Genomic DNA, 16,937 nt, shown 5'->3' with positions numbered 1-16,937 from the left:
TCATTTATGGATGCATGGAGTATTAGGGTCTACAGGTTTCATAGCCTACTCTCGTTTTTTCTTTACCCTAAGTTCATCTACAGACCATGATGTCATGGCGTTAAGAATGGAAGCCTGCTTGCTAGTGTACACGTCGAAAATAAGATAACAGCTCAGTGATAATAACTAGAACATCGCCTGTCAGTTCACATCTCACCTCTTGTAGACTTTTGTAACGGCTGTCTTGTTCCCATCTCCATCGACTCCGATGGCGATAATAAAACGCTCGACGCCACGAGCAGATAGCAGAGACCATTAAAACGCCGTTATAAACGCCGTGCGCCTCAGTCGTGGAAAGCAGTTCCGTTCGACACGCAGCAACACGCAACTACACCGATTTACGGATAATAGCAGGTGAGAATCTCGAACTTGTATGGGATGACATGAAATATTTTTCACCATGATGAGATTGGGTAAAAAGTGACGTTCCATCTTCCATAAAGGAACTGCGGCTGCGCCGCATCACGCATGTTGAGTGACAGCCTATCCCTGTGACCCTTAGCTCCCTAAAAACAATTGTGTGATTTGCGAAAAAACCTAGCGTGTTACAGTCAACTACTATACGTTTCAGACCCTCTGGAACAGTCCTTTTTGGCTCTTTCTCGTTACCAAAACGCTTGATTTCAACCAAACTTTGACGCAATGAATTTCAAGGCCCTACCTAATTTTTACTAATATGGTCTTTTAACAAAATGTCAAAATGAAAGGCACTTGCCATTGACTTGTAATGGTAAAAACTGACCGGAAAACTCTGCACCGTGGTAGAGGCTAGCATGGCGTAGCAGTGTCAGCTGTTGCGCCGCAGCTAAGCTCCGCCCACTGCGCCGCGACACTGAGACCGGTCATTCGTCGCTCGGGGTCAGAGCAGTGCGGAGCTCTGAGAGACTGGAGCGGGACACACGCTAACGCAGGTATCCTTGCGTGAATATGTATAAGATAAGCAAGTAATAGCCTTTGGCTCATTGTATAATAGACAAAAGAAATGGAAAAGATTTCTTTTGAAATCTTTGAAATGGAAATGGAAAATATGTGCGATATTTCGTGTTCGACACTTTTTTTTGAGTGCATGAAAAAGTGTCGAACACGAAATATCGCACATATATTCTTTTCCATTTCTTTTGTCTATTATACAATGAGCCAAAGGCTATTACTTGCTTATCTTTTAATAATAATGGGGCTCATTTTCAAAGAAACCCTCACCATCATTCAACATGAATATGTATAGGTCCTATCTCGCGCGGAGTGAATAAGGATGAAGAATGCAATGCAGATCGGTGTAATGTGTATGTATAAAACGATAAGCACTCTTTCTAGCTACAGAATATTATTCCATACAGACTTAAAATAATCTAATTTTCAATAATTTATAGCGAGCCTCTCCGCAGCCGTTTTCCTACCGGCTATTGTGCATTTAAGGAGTAACGGGACAGAACCTACCGGACTGTCTTTGCATTATATAATTAAGGATATCCACACATTCATTTTTCTTAGTTTTAAAGAATAAAATTTTATTATTTTTGGGTGAAAATATTAAATCTTTGCTGGATATTTCCACAATGCTTTACTTTAGGAATATTGTTGATAGATCTTAGGCCCGAAAAACAATAAAACAGGGAAGGATATAGGATGACTCAATCTGAAAATGTAGATATGCAATATCGAGAGATCTCCCATCCTTCATTCCCCCTTGTCAGTCTCTCGTCTATAGGTTTATAGTCTTTAGTCTCTCGTCTATAGCGTAATCTCTATCTTCGTCACTTGTCTCTGGTCTGGTCTGCCATCTTTTGTGTCTGTCTTTCATCTACCGTCTTTGTCTCATGTCTCAGTCTCTGCTCTAGCGTTTATGCATATTGTATGTTAACAACTAGCCAACGTTTGCCGTTCGTCTCATTGTCACTTTGTCTCCTCTTCCTTTGTCTTTCTTCCTCCGTCCTTATTTGTCGTAGTATACAACTTATTTAAAGTTCATGACATGCAAACAGGTGCTCCACTCCGCTGCGCTGCGCGCGCGGCCCGCACGCCGGCCGGCCAGACTGCGACTGCCGCCGACATGACCCGAGGCTGGACCGCAAGTGGGCGGAGCCAAGCCGCAGTGTGCTATGTGCGTCACGACCAATCAGAGGGGAGACAGCGCCCGGCCTGTGCCAGCCTCTAAGCAGGGCTCTGACGACCTTAACATTATCAGTCAATGACAAGTGCCTTTATTTTTCATTTTTTTGTTAATAGACCATATTGATAAAAATTAGGTAGGGATCTCAAACTACCAATGCCAAAGTTTGGTTAAAATCAAACGCATATACAACGAGAAATAGCCGAAAAGGACTGTTCCACAGGGTCTGAAATGCATAGTAATAGCTTGTCACATTGCCCCAACAGACGGTAAATAACTTTTGAAAATACCAATTTCCAATTTTAGTGTTTTCTGGACCAAAATTTTGCGAGGAATCCGATGGTGTGGTCCCCGAAACCTGAAAAATTTCCATTTTGGAGATAGCACCAATTTTTTGAAAAATAAATATTCGTCAGGCTTAATAGTCAAATAAATTGGAAATATAATGAGTTAATTTTTGTAACAACACTAGAATGTGTCGAACATGAATTAGAGATATATTTTAGCTGAGATGATACTATATCTGCGCATACATGTACATGAACTAGTACATTAACCCTCGTCGGCCGAGGAGGGGTGGGGCGGGTGCCGCCTAATAGGGCTTTTCGCGATAGCTTAAAACTCGCTTAGGGTAGACAGCTGAAACTTGGCATACCTAATCTTTTATTCAAGCTGGATCTTTTGACCTCAACTGCGTTTTCAGGTCAGGTCAGGTCACTGACCTATTACGTCATAAATGAGCCTCTGCGAGGTCCTCAGATGTTGCAACTTTGCAACGCCCTCAGTGCCAGAGGAACTTTCACAGGAAGATGAAACTTACAGGACGTAGTATCCTTCAGAGGAGGAAGATGAAACTTACAGGACGTAGTATCCTTCAGAGGTCTTACAACTTGTATATCTCGGATTTAATCTAAATGTCACATGAGGTCAGGTCGGTCACGTGACCTCACCATTATAAGTCAATGGGGGAAATACGAAAACTGTTATTTTGGCGCCGGTAATGATTTAAAACTATCCCAAGCACATGAAATCGTGGTTTCATGATCGGACCTTACAAAGAGTACATGAAACCACGATTTCATGTGCTTGGGACAGTTTTAGATCATTTCCGGCGCCAAGATAACAGTTTTCATATTTCCCCCATTGACTTATAATGGTGAGGTCACGTGACCGACCTGACCTCATGTGACATTTAGATTAAATCCGAGATATACAAGTTGTAAGACCTCTGAAAGATACTACGTCCTGTAAGTTTCATCTTCCTGTGAAAGTTCCTCTGGCACTGAGGGCGTTGCAAAGTTGCAACATCTGAGGACCTCGCAGAGGCTCATTTATGACGTCATAGGTCAGTGACCTGACTTGACCTGAAAACGCAGTTGAGGTCAAAAGATCCAGCTTGAATAAAAGATTAGTGTTGTATCTTGAGACACTCTGTTAAACCGGGTGCGGTATATTTTACTTTAGCAACAGCACCATACCGACGGCTGGCTCAGCGGTGACCGACCGACTCCCCCCCCGACCGACCGGCCAGCACGATGCGGCCCTGACCGTCCGATACGATCACGTGACTGACCGATCAACGGTCAGCCAATCACAAAACGAGACACCAGACAGCCAGACACAGACAGCGAGACGCCAGACCAAACTGGGCGGGTATGTACCCGCGCACTGGGGATGGGTAACCGCTCCGGAATGTTCCCAGCACACAACACCCTCCCATTTAAATCAAGAGTTAGCCTTGCAATTAAACAAAATCAACTTCGAGCCCACACAGTTTGACCAACAACAAACGCAGGCCTCACTCGAGTATGCCTTCTTTTGTGACTTTCTACCAAGTTCTCCTGTTTCCTGATCACGTTACCTTGAAGGTCCGGCTTCAGTTTATCGAACCTGGTGACCGGCTTGTATCCGATGAGCAGCTTGCCAGGAGACTCCCCGGTCGTTGCGTGCGGCGTCGCCCTGTACAAGAAAAGCCATTTAGACACAGCCTCCTCAGCACATACGTCAGTCAATCTGTCAAGCCGTACCTTGAGCTCTCGGACAGCACGTTCAGCCAAGCCATTCGAAGCAGGCGAGTAAGGGGCTATCGTGCGATGCTGAATGCTGTTCCTGTTCAAAAACTCTTGGAATTCTGAGCTAATGAATGTTGGGGCATTGTGACAATGACGTCGGGCAGACCGAAACGCGCGAATATTGAAGTCAGTTTCTTGATCGTGGTACGTGCATCAATGGAACTCATGATCTCTACCTCGATCCATTTTGAAAAGGCATCACAGACAACCATGTAATACCTGCCCTTCCTCGGGCCGGCAAAGTCAATGTGCAGTCTGGACCAGGCCTTCACTGGATATTGCCACGGATGGAGCTCTTCTTTAGGAGGATCTGGACTCTGGGATCTGCATACAAAACATGATGCGGCTAGCTCCTCGATATTTCGGTCAATCCCAGGCCACCAAACTGTTGTTCTAGCCAAAGCTTTCATTTTGACTACCCCGAAGTGACAACTGTGGAGTTCTTCCAGGACAGACTTTCGAGCCGCCTCAGGTATGACCACTCTTGTTCCCCACATTACACAGCCTCCGATCATGTAGAGCTCAGTCTGTCTATCTGCATAGGGTTTCAGATCAGAGCTCACGTTCTGTGACCATCCCATTCGAATACAATGGATGACCTTGCTGAGAACAGGATCCCTGTTCGTCAGTCTTTCCACTTTAGGGGCACTCAAAATGTTGGCCTCTTCAAGGTAATTGATGAGTAAGACATCCTCTTCCTCAGGAGGGATGTGACTCTGCCCTACTGACTGTGTCAGTCGGCTCAGACCATCAGCGTGAGCAATGTCATTTGTTGACTTGTATCTGATCGTATAGGTATACTGGGAAAGCTTCAGCGCCCAGCGTTTGATTCTGGCGCTTGTCATCTCTGGCATGCCGCTGTTCTCTCCAAAGAGCTTGATAAGAGGCTTGTGATCTGTGACCAGTTCAAATTTTGCCCCATATAAGTAGTCACGGAAGGCGGTGACACCAAATATGATAGCTAGGGACTCTCTTTCGATTTGACTGTACTGCTTTTCTGCTGTCTGTAGCGTCCTAGACGCATATCCTATCGGCCTCTCAGACCCATCTGGAAACGCATGTGAGAGCACAGCTCCGATCCCACGAGCGGAGGCGTCACAGGTGAGGACTAGTGGGAGGTCAGGATCAAAATGAACCAGGAGTTGGTTAGACGTGAGCAATCGTTTGCATTCCTCGAAAGCCCTTTGATGCTCTTGTTCCCAGGACCACGGTGTACTCTTTTTGAGGAGCTCAAAGAGCGGGTGTAGCGTTTGGGCTCTGCTGGGGATGAACCGGGAATAATAATTGACGATGCCGAGAAACGACTTCAGCTCAGAGACATTTGTGGGAGGAGGTGACTGGGTTATGGCTCGAACCTTGGCCTCCGTGGTACTAAGGCCATCTTTGTCGACGACATGACCAAGATACTCAACGCGGGGGACCAAGAAGTGACACTTGTCCGGTCTCACCCGAAGTCCGGAGTCCTGGAGTCGTTGCAGCACTTGCTCCAGACGGGACACGAGCTCGTCTTCAGCCCGTCCAGAGACCAGGATGTCGTCGAGGAAGATGAAGACTCCTGGCACGCCAGCCAGCAGCTTTTCCATTTCACGCTGAAAGATTCCCACAGCTGAGTTTATCCCGTACGGTAGCCGCAGGTAACGATACAGTCCACGGTGAGTGTTGATTGTCAGCAAGTGTCTGTGCTCCTCTGCTACTTTCAACTGTTGATATGCACGGCTTAAGTCTAGCTTGGCAAACACCTTTCCCCCAGCCAGTTGGGCAAACATGTCCTGGACCTTGGGCAGGGGGTGTCTGTCTACTCGAATGGCTTTGTTAGCTGTCTGTTTGAAGTTTCCGCATATGCGGATTTTACCGTCGGGCTTCACTATCGGGACGATTTGGCACGCCCAGTCCGCAGTGCGCACTGGCTCGAGGACCCCAGCCTCGACCTCCGCGTCCAGCTGCTCCTCCACGCGTTTCCTGAAGGCATAGGGAATGTTCCGTGGACGATAGAAACATGGTTTTGCATCCTCATTGACGTCAAACTTCACCTCCACGTCTTTCAGGCACCCTAGATCAGCAGAAAACACATCACGGTACTTTTTCTGCAGCTCTGCACCCATTGACTGTCCCCGCCCAGGATCACCTCTGACCTGTTTGATGGTTTGCCAGTCGAGCTGAAGGAACTTCATCCAGTCCCTTCCCAGAAGATTGGGTCCTGCAGTGTCGACCACGACGACGGGAAGCTCCAGGTGCTGCTCACCGTAATGGATGACGGCACTGAACTCCCCTTCGACCGGGATGGGCTCACCCGTGTACGTCCGAAGCCTGGCGCTGCATCGCCGAAGTTCAAGGCTGTCGTCGCCGCCTGTAGTCTTCACCACCTCAAAGGTGCGGGCATTCATCAGCGTGGATGCCGATCCTGTGTCAACCTCAAAGGTAACGGGCACACCAAACACTATGATGTCAACTGTGATTGGAGGGGACCTTGCTTCACCCACAGTGTACACGCTGCAAACATTATCCTCTTCAGCAGCCTGACTAGGCTCTGATACTCTGACAGACTCATCAGTCAGTACACAGTGTGTAGATTTAGCTTGCGAGGCGCGCACATGATCTTGATCATTTTTGCGACATTTGCGACTTAAGTGACCCTGCTCGCCACATGAATGACACTTGTACGTCTTAAAGCGGCATGTTTGAGGTGAATGATTAGTGCCTCCGCAGCGGAAACATTCCGATCTGACGTACCGATTGGATGGTGACCCTTTCACCTGTCGTGCAGATCCAACTCGGTGAACGTCCTGCGCCGCTGGATCGGATGACTGGGCAGCCAGCTGTCTTGCGCTCTTCGTCGCCGTCTCTGCTGCCAGTGCGATCCGCTGCGCCTGTTGGAACGTCAGAGTATCTTCCTCGGTCAACAACCGCTTCTGCAACGCCTGATCAGCGAGTCCACACACAAATCTGTCGCGTAACATATCATCTCTACTTGATCCAAAGTCGCATGGATCGGCCATGACTTTCAAGTCAGCCACAAACTCCTTTATCCCCTGTTCTGATCCTTGACATTTTTGATGGAACCGGAAACGGCTAACGATAACAGACTGCTTCGGATCCACATGATCTTGCACGGCCATGACAATATCTCTATATGACATCTCAGAGGGTCGGGTGGGTGCCAGAATGGTTTTGACTCTTTGATACGCAGTTTGCCCAATACCAGCCAAGAGAAGTGCTCTCCTTCTATCATCCTCTGAAATGCCCTGAGCCTCGCAAAAGAACTCAAATCGTTCAATGTAATCCCTCCAGGTGCCTTGACGTTCATCAAATTCGCCAATGGCGGACGTGAGACATACCGTGGGCTGGTGCATTGTTGCGATACCTGTTGCCGGCTTCCTCTCATCTGAATCACTCATCTTGCCGTGGGTTCTTGCCTCGTCGCCACTGTTGTATCTTGAGACACTCTGTTAAACCGGGTGCGGTATATTTTACTTTAGCAACAGCACCATACCGACGGCTGGCTCAGCGGTGACCGACCGACTCCCCCCCCGACCGACCGGCCAGCACGATGCGGCCCTGACCGTCCGATACGATCACGTGACTGACCGATCAACGGTCAGCCAATCACAAAACGAGACACCAGACAGCCAGACACAGACAGCGAGACGCCAGACCAAACTGGGCGGGTACCCGCGCACTGGGGATGGGTAACCGCTCCGGAATGTTCCCAGCACACAACAATTAGGTATGCCAAGTTTCAGCTGTCTACCCTAAGCGAGTTTTAAGCTATCGCGAAAAGCCCTATTAGGCGGCACCCGCCCCACCCCTTCTCGGCCGACGAGGGTTAATGTACTAGTTCATGTACATGTATGCGCAGATATAGTATCATCTCAGCTAAAATATATCTCTAATTCATGTTCGACACATTCTAGTGTTGTTACAAAAATTAACTCATTATATTTCCAATTTATTTGACTATTAAGCCTGACGAATATTTATTTTTCAAAAAATAGGTGCTATCTCCAAAATGGAAATTTTTCAGATTTCGGGGACCACACCATCGGATTCCTCGCAAAATTTTGGTCCAGAAAACACTAAAATTGGAAATTGGTATTTTCAAAAGTTATTTACCGTCTATTGGGGCAATGTGTTGTGACAGGTGAAACATCATGTAGTAGTTAGATCAGTACTTACAGATGTAGTCAGTTGTTTTCTTATACCTGCTGATCTCACATGCCGGGCTTGTTTGGTATAACTCATGTGTTTTCAATAATCCATCACACATACAATCTGGGGGCTTAACATTTGCGACCATCGATGTTGGATATGTATTTTTCCCTCCGCACTCTATGAAAAGTTATTTGCACTGTCTACACGTGCCGACTATATCACGCAAGGCTCAGAACTTCTAGTGTCTAACGCCAGCGCATCTAATATAACATATCCGCTTTTGTTTTCTTGGTAAGTATACAGGCGAATTAACGTTTCAGTGTAGCGGCCCGAGTGTACCAAACGCAAGGCTTGTGATACATCTGTAAGAAGTCATGAAATGGTAGCATTATGAATTGAAGCAAAGCATGACCACTCGCAGTATTGAATTTTACGGCATTTGATAACTGACAACGACACTACATAGTGATGAACTGGGACTGAATGACATCCATTTTTGACATCTTACTTCATTCATTCGACAACAACGAGGAATAAATTATAAATATTATATGCAACAACGCCATCATTTTAACCTTCGCCCCAGTGGGGGGGGGGGGGCATATGTTACCACCCTGTTGCTTTTTTTTCGTATAAATAAAAAACCGCGGCGCTACGCGCCGCGCCGCTTGGGGTAGCTTTTGGTACATCAATTTTGGACAATGTGTGAAATTTTTGACCCCAGGTCATGTCAGGTCAGGTCACCAGGTCAAGTTAACTGACCAAGCCTAAAAAAGTTTGCAATCATGTCCAGCCTGCAGTGTTTGTCAGAGAGGTTTCAAACTTGGTGGATTACATGATGTTATGGGTGCCTACAATTTGTATATCTCGGATTTTTTATATGCGTGACCTAAGGTCAGGTCAGTGGCGTGACCTTTCAATTATAAGTCAATGGAGAAAAACGAAAATGCCTCTAGATCCGTGTGTACGCATAGGAACAGTCCAAATATTTCAGGATAACAATGATTTGGACCACCCGTGACGACCAAGGTGTCTTTTTTGCTGATAGCCTCTTGAAAGGTCATCCGAGGCCATTTGAGGCTACAAACAGTTTTTTGCCAATAACTCTCGATTGAAAAGAGATAGAACGCTGGGATTGGCCTCCTTGTGTTTGTCTTGCCGAGACGCATCGACTGATATGCAACATGACCTTTTCCGGTCAGGTCATGACCTTGACCTGAGGTCAAATTTTGAAGTTGACCTTTCAAGGTCAACTTATAGTTCTTTCGACGCATCTCGGCGAGAGGAACACGATTCTGGCATTAGAAATGACCTAGCTTTTTTTAGTCAAAAGTTATTGTCGAAAAACACTTTTCTTAAAAACAGCTATTTTTGGAGTTTTTGCCCTCTGGAGGCTAAACCGTTGACCTGAGGTCAATTTTGATATTAACCTTATCAAAAGAAGAGTTTAAAAGCTATCGATTGCTTTTCCCAGCGTTTTTCTAGCTATCATAGTTCCTGAGATAATGGCATGTTTTCTGAAAAATATAATGACAATTCGCAAATTTTCACCTTTGATGACCTCTGGTGACCCCAATATTGCTCTAAGATGAAAAATGACCGAAATACTTTCAAACGTACGCATCAAGAGCTATCGACTGCTTTTTACCGCGTCTTTCTAGCCCTCTTAGTTTTTGAGTTAGAGGTGGGTGGTAACATATGCCCCCCCCCCCCCCCCCACTAGGGCGAAGTTGGCGGAGACCGCCACTGGGGCGCGGGTTAAACATGGATATCTTGTCTTATCTCAAACTTCAACAATACACTGCCAAGAACGGTGCTGACTGACCTTCTTTTATTTCACCCACAGCTGCTAAGCCCAGAAGCACGTCACAACCGTCAGTAATGACGTCACCGTCATCATGATGACGTTGATTCTGCGTCTGACGCTGGTGGCCGCCGCTGTCTCCGTCGCCGCCGGCGGTTGTCCCTTCCGTTTCAAACCATACGGAGACAAATGCTACTGGGTGTCCAACTATCTGAGCCTATATAAGGACGCCGTGCATGAGTGTCCTAGATTACACAATGGCGCAACAATGGTTTCCATTCATGACGCCGAAGAAAATACGCTGATAGCCAAAGAGGTTCTGGCTACAACTACTGGAATTCGGAGGACCGGTTGGATTGGCCTGTCCAGAGCCAACAGCTCTGCCCCGTGGACCTGGGCCGACGGAAGTCCATACGATTTCAGTCTCTGGTACATGGACGACGCGGACTCTGTCGGCGGCGACTGTGCGCTTATCAACTATGATGACTGGGGCCTGTGGGCCGGCCTTGATTGTGCCGAAAAGTACGAGTATTTCGCATGCCAGGTGGCTGCCACGTAATAAATATCGCTGGTACAGTTAGTATTTTCATTGAAAGTCGACACGTAGGTATAAACCACCTTAGCTGTTAACCCTCGCCCATGTAGGGGGGGGTTGGTGCAACCCCCCCCCCCCTGAGGTTTTTCGGAACTAGTGCAAAAACGGCGGCGCGCAGCGCCGCCAAATTTTGGGTACCTTATGGGGCAAACCTTGCGCATCTTTTGATAAAAAAGATTTGACCGGGTCATGTCAGGTCACGGAGTTATGACGTCACAAAGGGAACAGCCTCCGGCCGGATTTTCACAAACTGAGTGCCAACGCCCGAGGTTTCCTGCCGGTGGTACGGACATCGGTTGATGGATCGCGATGAAACTTCCCATGCATGTTGGGGCAAGTATTGGCTATCATATGGTATAAGAAACTTGACCGGGTCAGGTCAGGTCACGGAGCTATGACGTCACAAGAGGAACAGCGTCCGGTACTATTTTTGAAAAGCGCCCGAACCACTATTTTGCTAATTCTTGTCACCTCAATGGGAATATGCAGCAATATTAGCTTCTATAGGGAGCAAATGGACCTCCCAAATCCAAAAATACAATCAGATTTCAAAAATTTAAATTTTGATTTTTCGAATTTCTGCCGCCGACTGTGACCTTGCCGACTTCCGGCGCTCCCAACGCGCCATTTTTAGAGCTAGGGAAACGAAATACATACCAAACGATAGCAAATTGATCAAGGAACACGATAGTGAAGGTTTCAAGTCGATATCTCCCGTCGTTTTGCCGCAATCGCCGCGGAAAGTTGAAAAAAGTCTATTTTTCCGAAAATTTGACCTTTGACCGGTCAAAAGTAGGTTAAATGTTGACCTAGGACCAAAAAATATACCACCAATCGCGAGATCTCGGCGAGAGCAATCCGTTGGTCTTTTCCCCTAAGCTCTACGACGCTCCGTTTTCAAACGCCAAGGGGGGGGTCGCACCAACCCCCCCCCTGCATGGGCGAAGGTGGCAGATCGCCGTTTACGGGCGAGGGTTAATGTGTCGAAGTGATCGGGAGAGGGGAATGGATGCGATTGTGTTATGTCGATGAAAATGCATTGTTTATCCACGGCATGCGTTTATGACTGACGAGATGCCCATAAATAATTGGTGAATGGGGCAGACACATTCTCCTTGCAAGTGACATTGTCGCTAAACTATTATACTCTGTTTATATTGAATGCCAAGTGCTAGCATGTTCATTTATTACGCTCGTCAAAAAATGCATCTTCCTGCTTTAGCCCGGCCGGGCCCGGGGGAAATCCCAGCCACCGTAGCCGGGTGGGGGGGGGGGGGGCGTTTTTCAACCCCTCCCCTGTATAACTCCGTAAATAAGAGAGCTACGGAAACAAACGCGGTACAAAACGAAAGATCTGAACAAGACGATTCTAAAGCACCCAAAATTGTTGGCCTCAGGTCGATTTTCAAGGTCAGAGGTCAAGGTCAAAAAACAAAAACCGTCATATGTGTAGTGATTAAGTCTTTCAGAGGACGGCAGGACGCATAAAACAACAAAAAGTAGGTGTAAAACAAAAGACGAGTACCTGAGGATTCCGATGGTGTATCAAATATTCAGAGTCAAGGTCAAGGTCGCGCTCAAAATTGACCTCAATCTCTTCACTTTTCGCATATCTTATATACCAAATTCCAAGACGTTTCGAAATGTTTTGAAGCTTCTCAGGCCCCTATATGTGGTTCATCTTACGATACAGGGCTTTCCAAGGTCAAGGTCACGGAAAAGTATCCTTGTTAGAGGTTATTTCACTGATCAAGATAGCCATAGCAATTAACCCGCGCCCCGTTGGGCTCTGCCGAGCAACGCGCCCCGTTGGGGGGGGGGGGCATTTTGGCCCCCTCTAAGATCTCGAGAACCACGCAACCTAGCGACAAGCGGCAAACGGTGTTGGATAGCCCTATCAGGGAACTACCTTGTGACCCAATTTTATTGACCTAGGTCAAACCGATGACGTCACAGGTCAGGTCAAAGGTCCAATTTTCACCGTTTACAGGCATTTCAAGAAATGCGTTGTTAAATCGAGTAAAATGCATTTCATTGAAAATCATCGATGGGAAAATGTTCTTCAAACACATATTTTGCTATTTGAGGTCACTGATACCAGGTCAGGTCATAGAGGTCAGGTCACTGGGGGGTCACAATATGAGAGTGTCGTGTCACGTGTGATACATGTTTTATGGTCCATTTTACATGACAAATGCGATTATGTGGGTCAGGCAGCCTTTGGGGCCAGCTTAGGTCACGTTTTGGTCAAGGTCAGGTCAAGGTCAGGTCAAGGTCAGGTCAAGGTCAGGTCAAGTTAGGTCAAATTTCAAAGTTAATATTTTTGCATAAAATGGGTATCGAATCGATGCAGCTCGTCACGGGGAGTTCAATGGTGGTCTTTGTTTTGCCGTACGTGGTCTAGAATCGCTGAAAGTTGAGTTCAAAAATTTGACGTCATCATTTTTGAACAGTTTTTTTCGCTATAACTTGACCAAAAAATGAGATATCGATCTGAAATTTGGTATGTATATAGAAAAGCACTGGGACTATCACATATATTCCGGTTGTTTCGAAATTTGGAAAAATTTAGGATTTTTTTAGTTTAAAAAATCAATTTTTTGAATTTTGGGGGGTCAAAAACCCAAAATTTTGAAAATTCGAGATAGCAGTTTAGCGCCGCTTTTTGTCTACTAGACCATATAAAGAACTTTGAAATTGCTTGATAACTGTAGATTTGGTGAGCGTTTCAAGATTGCATGTTTTTTGCTCATTTTTGCTCGAACATGACCTCAGTTTGACCTCAATAACTCCTGACCTAAGGTGACCTAAGACTTGAAATTTGGTGTGAAGATGTCAAATTGATGCCCGGGAAGGTACTGAAAATTTGGCGGCGCTGCGCGCCGCTGTTTTCTTGCTATTCAGGAAAAACCACAGGGGGGGGGGGCAAAATGCCCCCCCTAACGGCGCGACAGGCGTTAACCCTCGCCCCGTTGGGGCGAGGATTAACCCTTAACACAATTCTGTCTTCCATAGGCTCCAAATGAACGCTTAGAGCAAAACGGATCAGCCAGATTCTTATCAGCGGCTACGAATCAATCATATACGACCTTTCATGTATCAAGGTCAAGCAAATGTCATTCTAGGTTGCATGAGGTCAATATAAATTTTGACCTTCTCCGACAAAATATGTAGGGGAGAGCGGGGCCAGTTGAAACACGGGGTCAGATGAAACATGGCTTTATTTTCAACAGTATGCAACATATGGCGTTGCCGACACCACTGCGCATCCGCGCTCGACCACTTCCTTTGTCAACGGCGTTTGGGCGGCAAACGGACGGTAATTTTGATTTGACACTTGTTTTTGTGTTTTTGAGGGGCGTTTGGGAGAAATCGTTTTAATGAATATTTTGTGATATCTCATATACCTTTGTTTGCTGAAAGAAGAACTCCTAGCTCCGGAATAACACCTTATTTGGCCCTTCATTCAGCATGATGCCGTCCCTCCAACTCGTTTGACATGTGCTTTACGGCGCGTGCGAGATGGCGGAAGCGGATGGGGTCAATTGAAACGCTTTTCTGAGGGTCAGTTGAAACAGGGCCACAGGCCGTTTCAATGGACCCCGGTGACCTTTGCAATGGTTATTGTTCAGGGGCTGTAAACATTAAAGGAAATAGTCCACCTTTGAAATGAGCTTTTAAACTGAAATAGTAGTTTAATAGAGCTCAATTTTTGACCCCTTTTTCTCCAGCCTTTTGCTTGAAAGCACACTATAGCCTGAGATATTTCTCATTTTCCTCATCCGCCCATTTTACCATAGTCTATGTACTTTATGTCACCTATTATGAGGAACTTTGCACTTTTAGCTTTCCAACGACCTATTGAATGTAGCATTTGGAAAAGTAAACCGGACAAAATATCTCCTTAAGAAAGTGGCCTTAAAGAGGAAAACATTCCATTGTTAAGAATAGGTGCAATTGACCCCATAGGCTGGTTCAATTGACCCTCGCATCGGGGTCATTTGAAACGGGCGTAGAGCTGTTTTATAAGCATGCGTTTGGCAGCAAAATATGTTTGAAACATAATTTTACATATCTTAAAATAAAGCCAAAAGAGCATATTTTTCATGGCATTGTGCATTTTTCGATATGCCAACTAGATCTCGCTGTGCATGTCAATATATAAAAAGTGGTTCAACTGGCCCCGCTCTCCCCTATCATTCGACGCGGCTGGACAAGACAAATGCAATGGTAAGTACCACTGTCGTAGCTCTAGGATCATTTTGTAGAAGTTATTCGCGAAAAACTAAAACCCCAGCTCGGGGTGGTTGACCTGACCTCTGACCTCAAGTCACCAAAACTATTTTTGCAATTTTTATAGGTCAAACGTTACACAGCCGTGCTCGTAGTTTGTCTTTATCTCTAAAACTCTATTTTTTGGCAGCATTTAGAAGTTCACGTCTCTGGCGCTGAAGTTTGCTGTGCAGGGGCCTAGCAAAGTCGGCCCTGTGACGTCATCAAGGGGGCTAGGTCAAAACCTTTTTACTCAAAAGATGTCAAATTAATTGGAAAAAGGTACTGATTGTCGCGCTCGAATTGTAGCCATACGTATATACGGCCTTGGCCTTGAAACAACCCCTTCACACGCTGCGCCACAGACGTAGCGTCCTTTTTCGCACTCGAATTGTAGCCAAATGAAGTAATGCTGCTGCCATGCTTTCAATGAACAGGGAAAATGTTTCTTTCTGTGTTGTCACCTGGTGGATAGAATAAGAACTAGCAAAAGGTTACAATTTGCCAAGGCAGGGTAGGGTATGCAGGATTTAAGCTGACGTGCTCCAAAATCAGTATAAGCTTGGATCTGGACGTTTCCTATCAAAATACGTTAGTTTCAGTTTACCCTGCCTAAAAAGTCAGGGTAAATTTAAAAAAAATGAAAATCGGGCATAGGCTGCCATAAAGTCAGCGTATGCTCGAAAATCAAACGCAGCTAGGATCTCACTTTGCACGTGTGCGCGTGCAGAATGAACTACCGCGCCCGCCCTTTCGTCGCCGAAAATGGAAATGGAAGCTTGCTGGCATAACATTCCAGCCAAATGGGCGACTTTGTAGGTAGAGCATGACATGCCAGTTTGATGGAGACCAGGGTACCACCTGTTGGTTCACATAGGCTCTTAGAGTTTATGCAGCGGCTGTGTTTTTCCATCTTCATCAGCCTCAGCCCCCCGGTGGCGATATCAAAAGCGTTCGACGCCACGACCTGATAGCAGAGTACCTTTAAACATGCAGTGGACGTCAGTTTCAGTACGTGAAGTCTTTTCCCTCCGGAAACGACGTGACGACGCAGCTACGTGGATTGCTTGGTAAAAGCAGGTGAGAATCACACATTTAGGACTTCTTTGAAATGGAATGTACCCTCTTTTTACTAAGCATGTATCGTCACTCGTCAGCATAGGTTTGAAGTTTGAACTGGCTCCTTATTGTTACTGTGTGATTCCGTAGCTTACGGCTTACATACATATGTCGCAAAAGCCAGAATAGCGTTAAAGTTCCATTGTGTTTAGTACTTACAATATTTCAAGGACAAACTTGATTTGGAATGTCCCAACCTATAACACATTAAAAGTCCGTTTGAATAGGTAAAATGAAAATTAATGAAAAGTTTAACCACTGCAAAGTCCCTAGAACAAGCGACAATCATAGAAGTTTGCCAGTAGATCTACGTCAGAGACGCAAAAAAAGGCAGAAGCCATTGTTAGCCGTTTTCACGACGGGCTATCCGGCGAATGCACCTGATTTGACCAAATCTGCACCTAATTTCTTTTACAGCAAATATCTTCATTTTATGAACTTATTTCAGTGTTTTAATCGATGATGCTCTCTGATAATATGACAAAGCAGGCAGGCAAAGCAAGTAATTAGTGCAGCCCTAGCTGATAGCTGCTAAGAGACACACTGAACCTGATTTGGCCAAATCTGCACCTAATCTGTACCAGATGTGTACCAGATGGCCGTCGTGAAAACGGCTATTATAGCCCTCGCATGTGTGCGGCGTTTTACAGCGTCTGTGTAGGAGGGGGGGGGGGGGGGGGGGGGTCGGTTGGACCCCCCACCTGCCGTTCGACCCCTGATTGAGCTAGCGCTTCGCGGAAAAAACGAGTTGCCCGTGACGAGAGAGAGCCGATGATA

The 16,937-nt window shown here is 46.1% G+C and overlaps 1 protein-coding gene and 1 long non-coding RNA gene across 4 annotated transcripts; one reads left to right on the top strand and one right to left on the bottom strand.

Annotated features, from left to right (window-relative positions):
* Positions 1-276: 276 nt before the first annotated feature.
* Positions 277-10,750, top strand: LOC122371268. The gene is made up of 2 exons (XR_006254704.1): positions 277-393; positions 10,217-10,750. It is a non-coding gene; the product is annotated as an uncharacterized LOC122371268 (long non-coding RNA).
* LOC122371267 lies at positions 3,814-7,935 on the bottom strand. 3 transcript variants are annotated; one of them, XM_043347442.1, is made up of 5 exons: positions 7,557-7,935; positions 6,354-7,088; positions 6,074-6,180; positions 5,670-5,810; positions 3,814-4,108 (listed from the first exon to the last, which is right to left on the bottom strand). In XM_043347442.1, exons 1-5 carry the CDS (start codon positions 7,614-7,616, stop codon positions 3,904-3,906), a joined length of 1,248 nt encoding a protein of 415 aa, XP_043203377.1. In that variant the 5' UTR covers positions 7,617-7,935; the 3' UTR covers positions 3,814-3,903. The 3 variants fall into 3 exon arrangements, with proteins under 3 accessions (XP_043203377.1, XP_043203378.1, XP_043203376.1); XM_043347443.1 differs by having other exon boundaries at positions 7,583-7,935; XM_043347441.1 differs by having other exon boundaries at positions 6,354-7,935.
* Positions 10,751-16,937: the final 6,187 nt, after the last annotated feature.

The sequence above is a fragment of the Amphibalanus amphitrite genome, unplaced genomic scaffold, assembly GCF_019059575.1.
Source record: "Amphibalanus amphitrite isolate SeventyFive unplaced genomic scaffold, NRLGWU_Aamphi_draft 001224F_arrow, whole genome shotgun sequence".
Classification (NCBI taxonomy): Eukaryota; Metazoa; Arthropoda; class Thecostraca; order Balanomorpha; family Balanidae; genus Amphibalanus; species Amphibalanus amphitrite.
This window is presented reverse-complemented; position numbering and strand designations above follow the sequence as displayed.

What these genes read in the sequence shown, in the direction of transcription:
- LOC122371267 (XM_043347441.1), bottom strand. Translation starts at nt 7,616, where the DNA reads ATGAGTGATTCAGATGAGAGGAAGCCGGCAACAGGTATCGCAACAATG. An exon ending in ACTGGCAAACCATCAAACAG is followed by an intron (nt 6,181 to 6,353) that starts GTCAGAGGTGAT and finishes CTATGCCTTCAG; the next exon opens with GAAACGCGTGGAGGAGCAGC. An exon ending in CCCGATAGTGAAGCCCGACG is followed by an intron (nt 5,811 to 6,073) that starts GTAAAATCCGCA and finishes GGAATCTTTCAG; the next exon opens with CGTGAAATGGAAAAGCTGCT.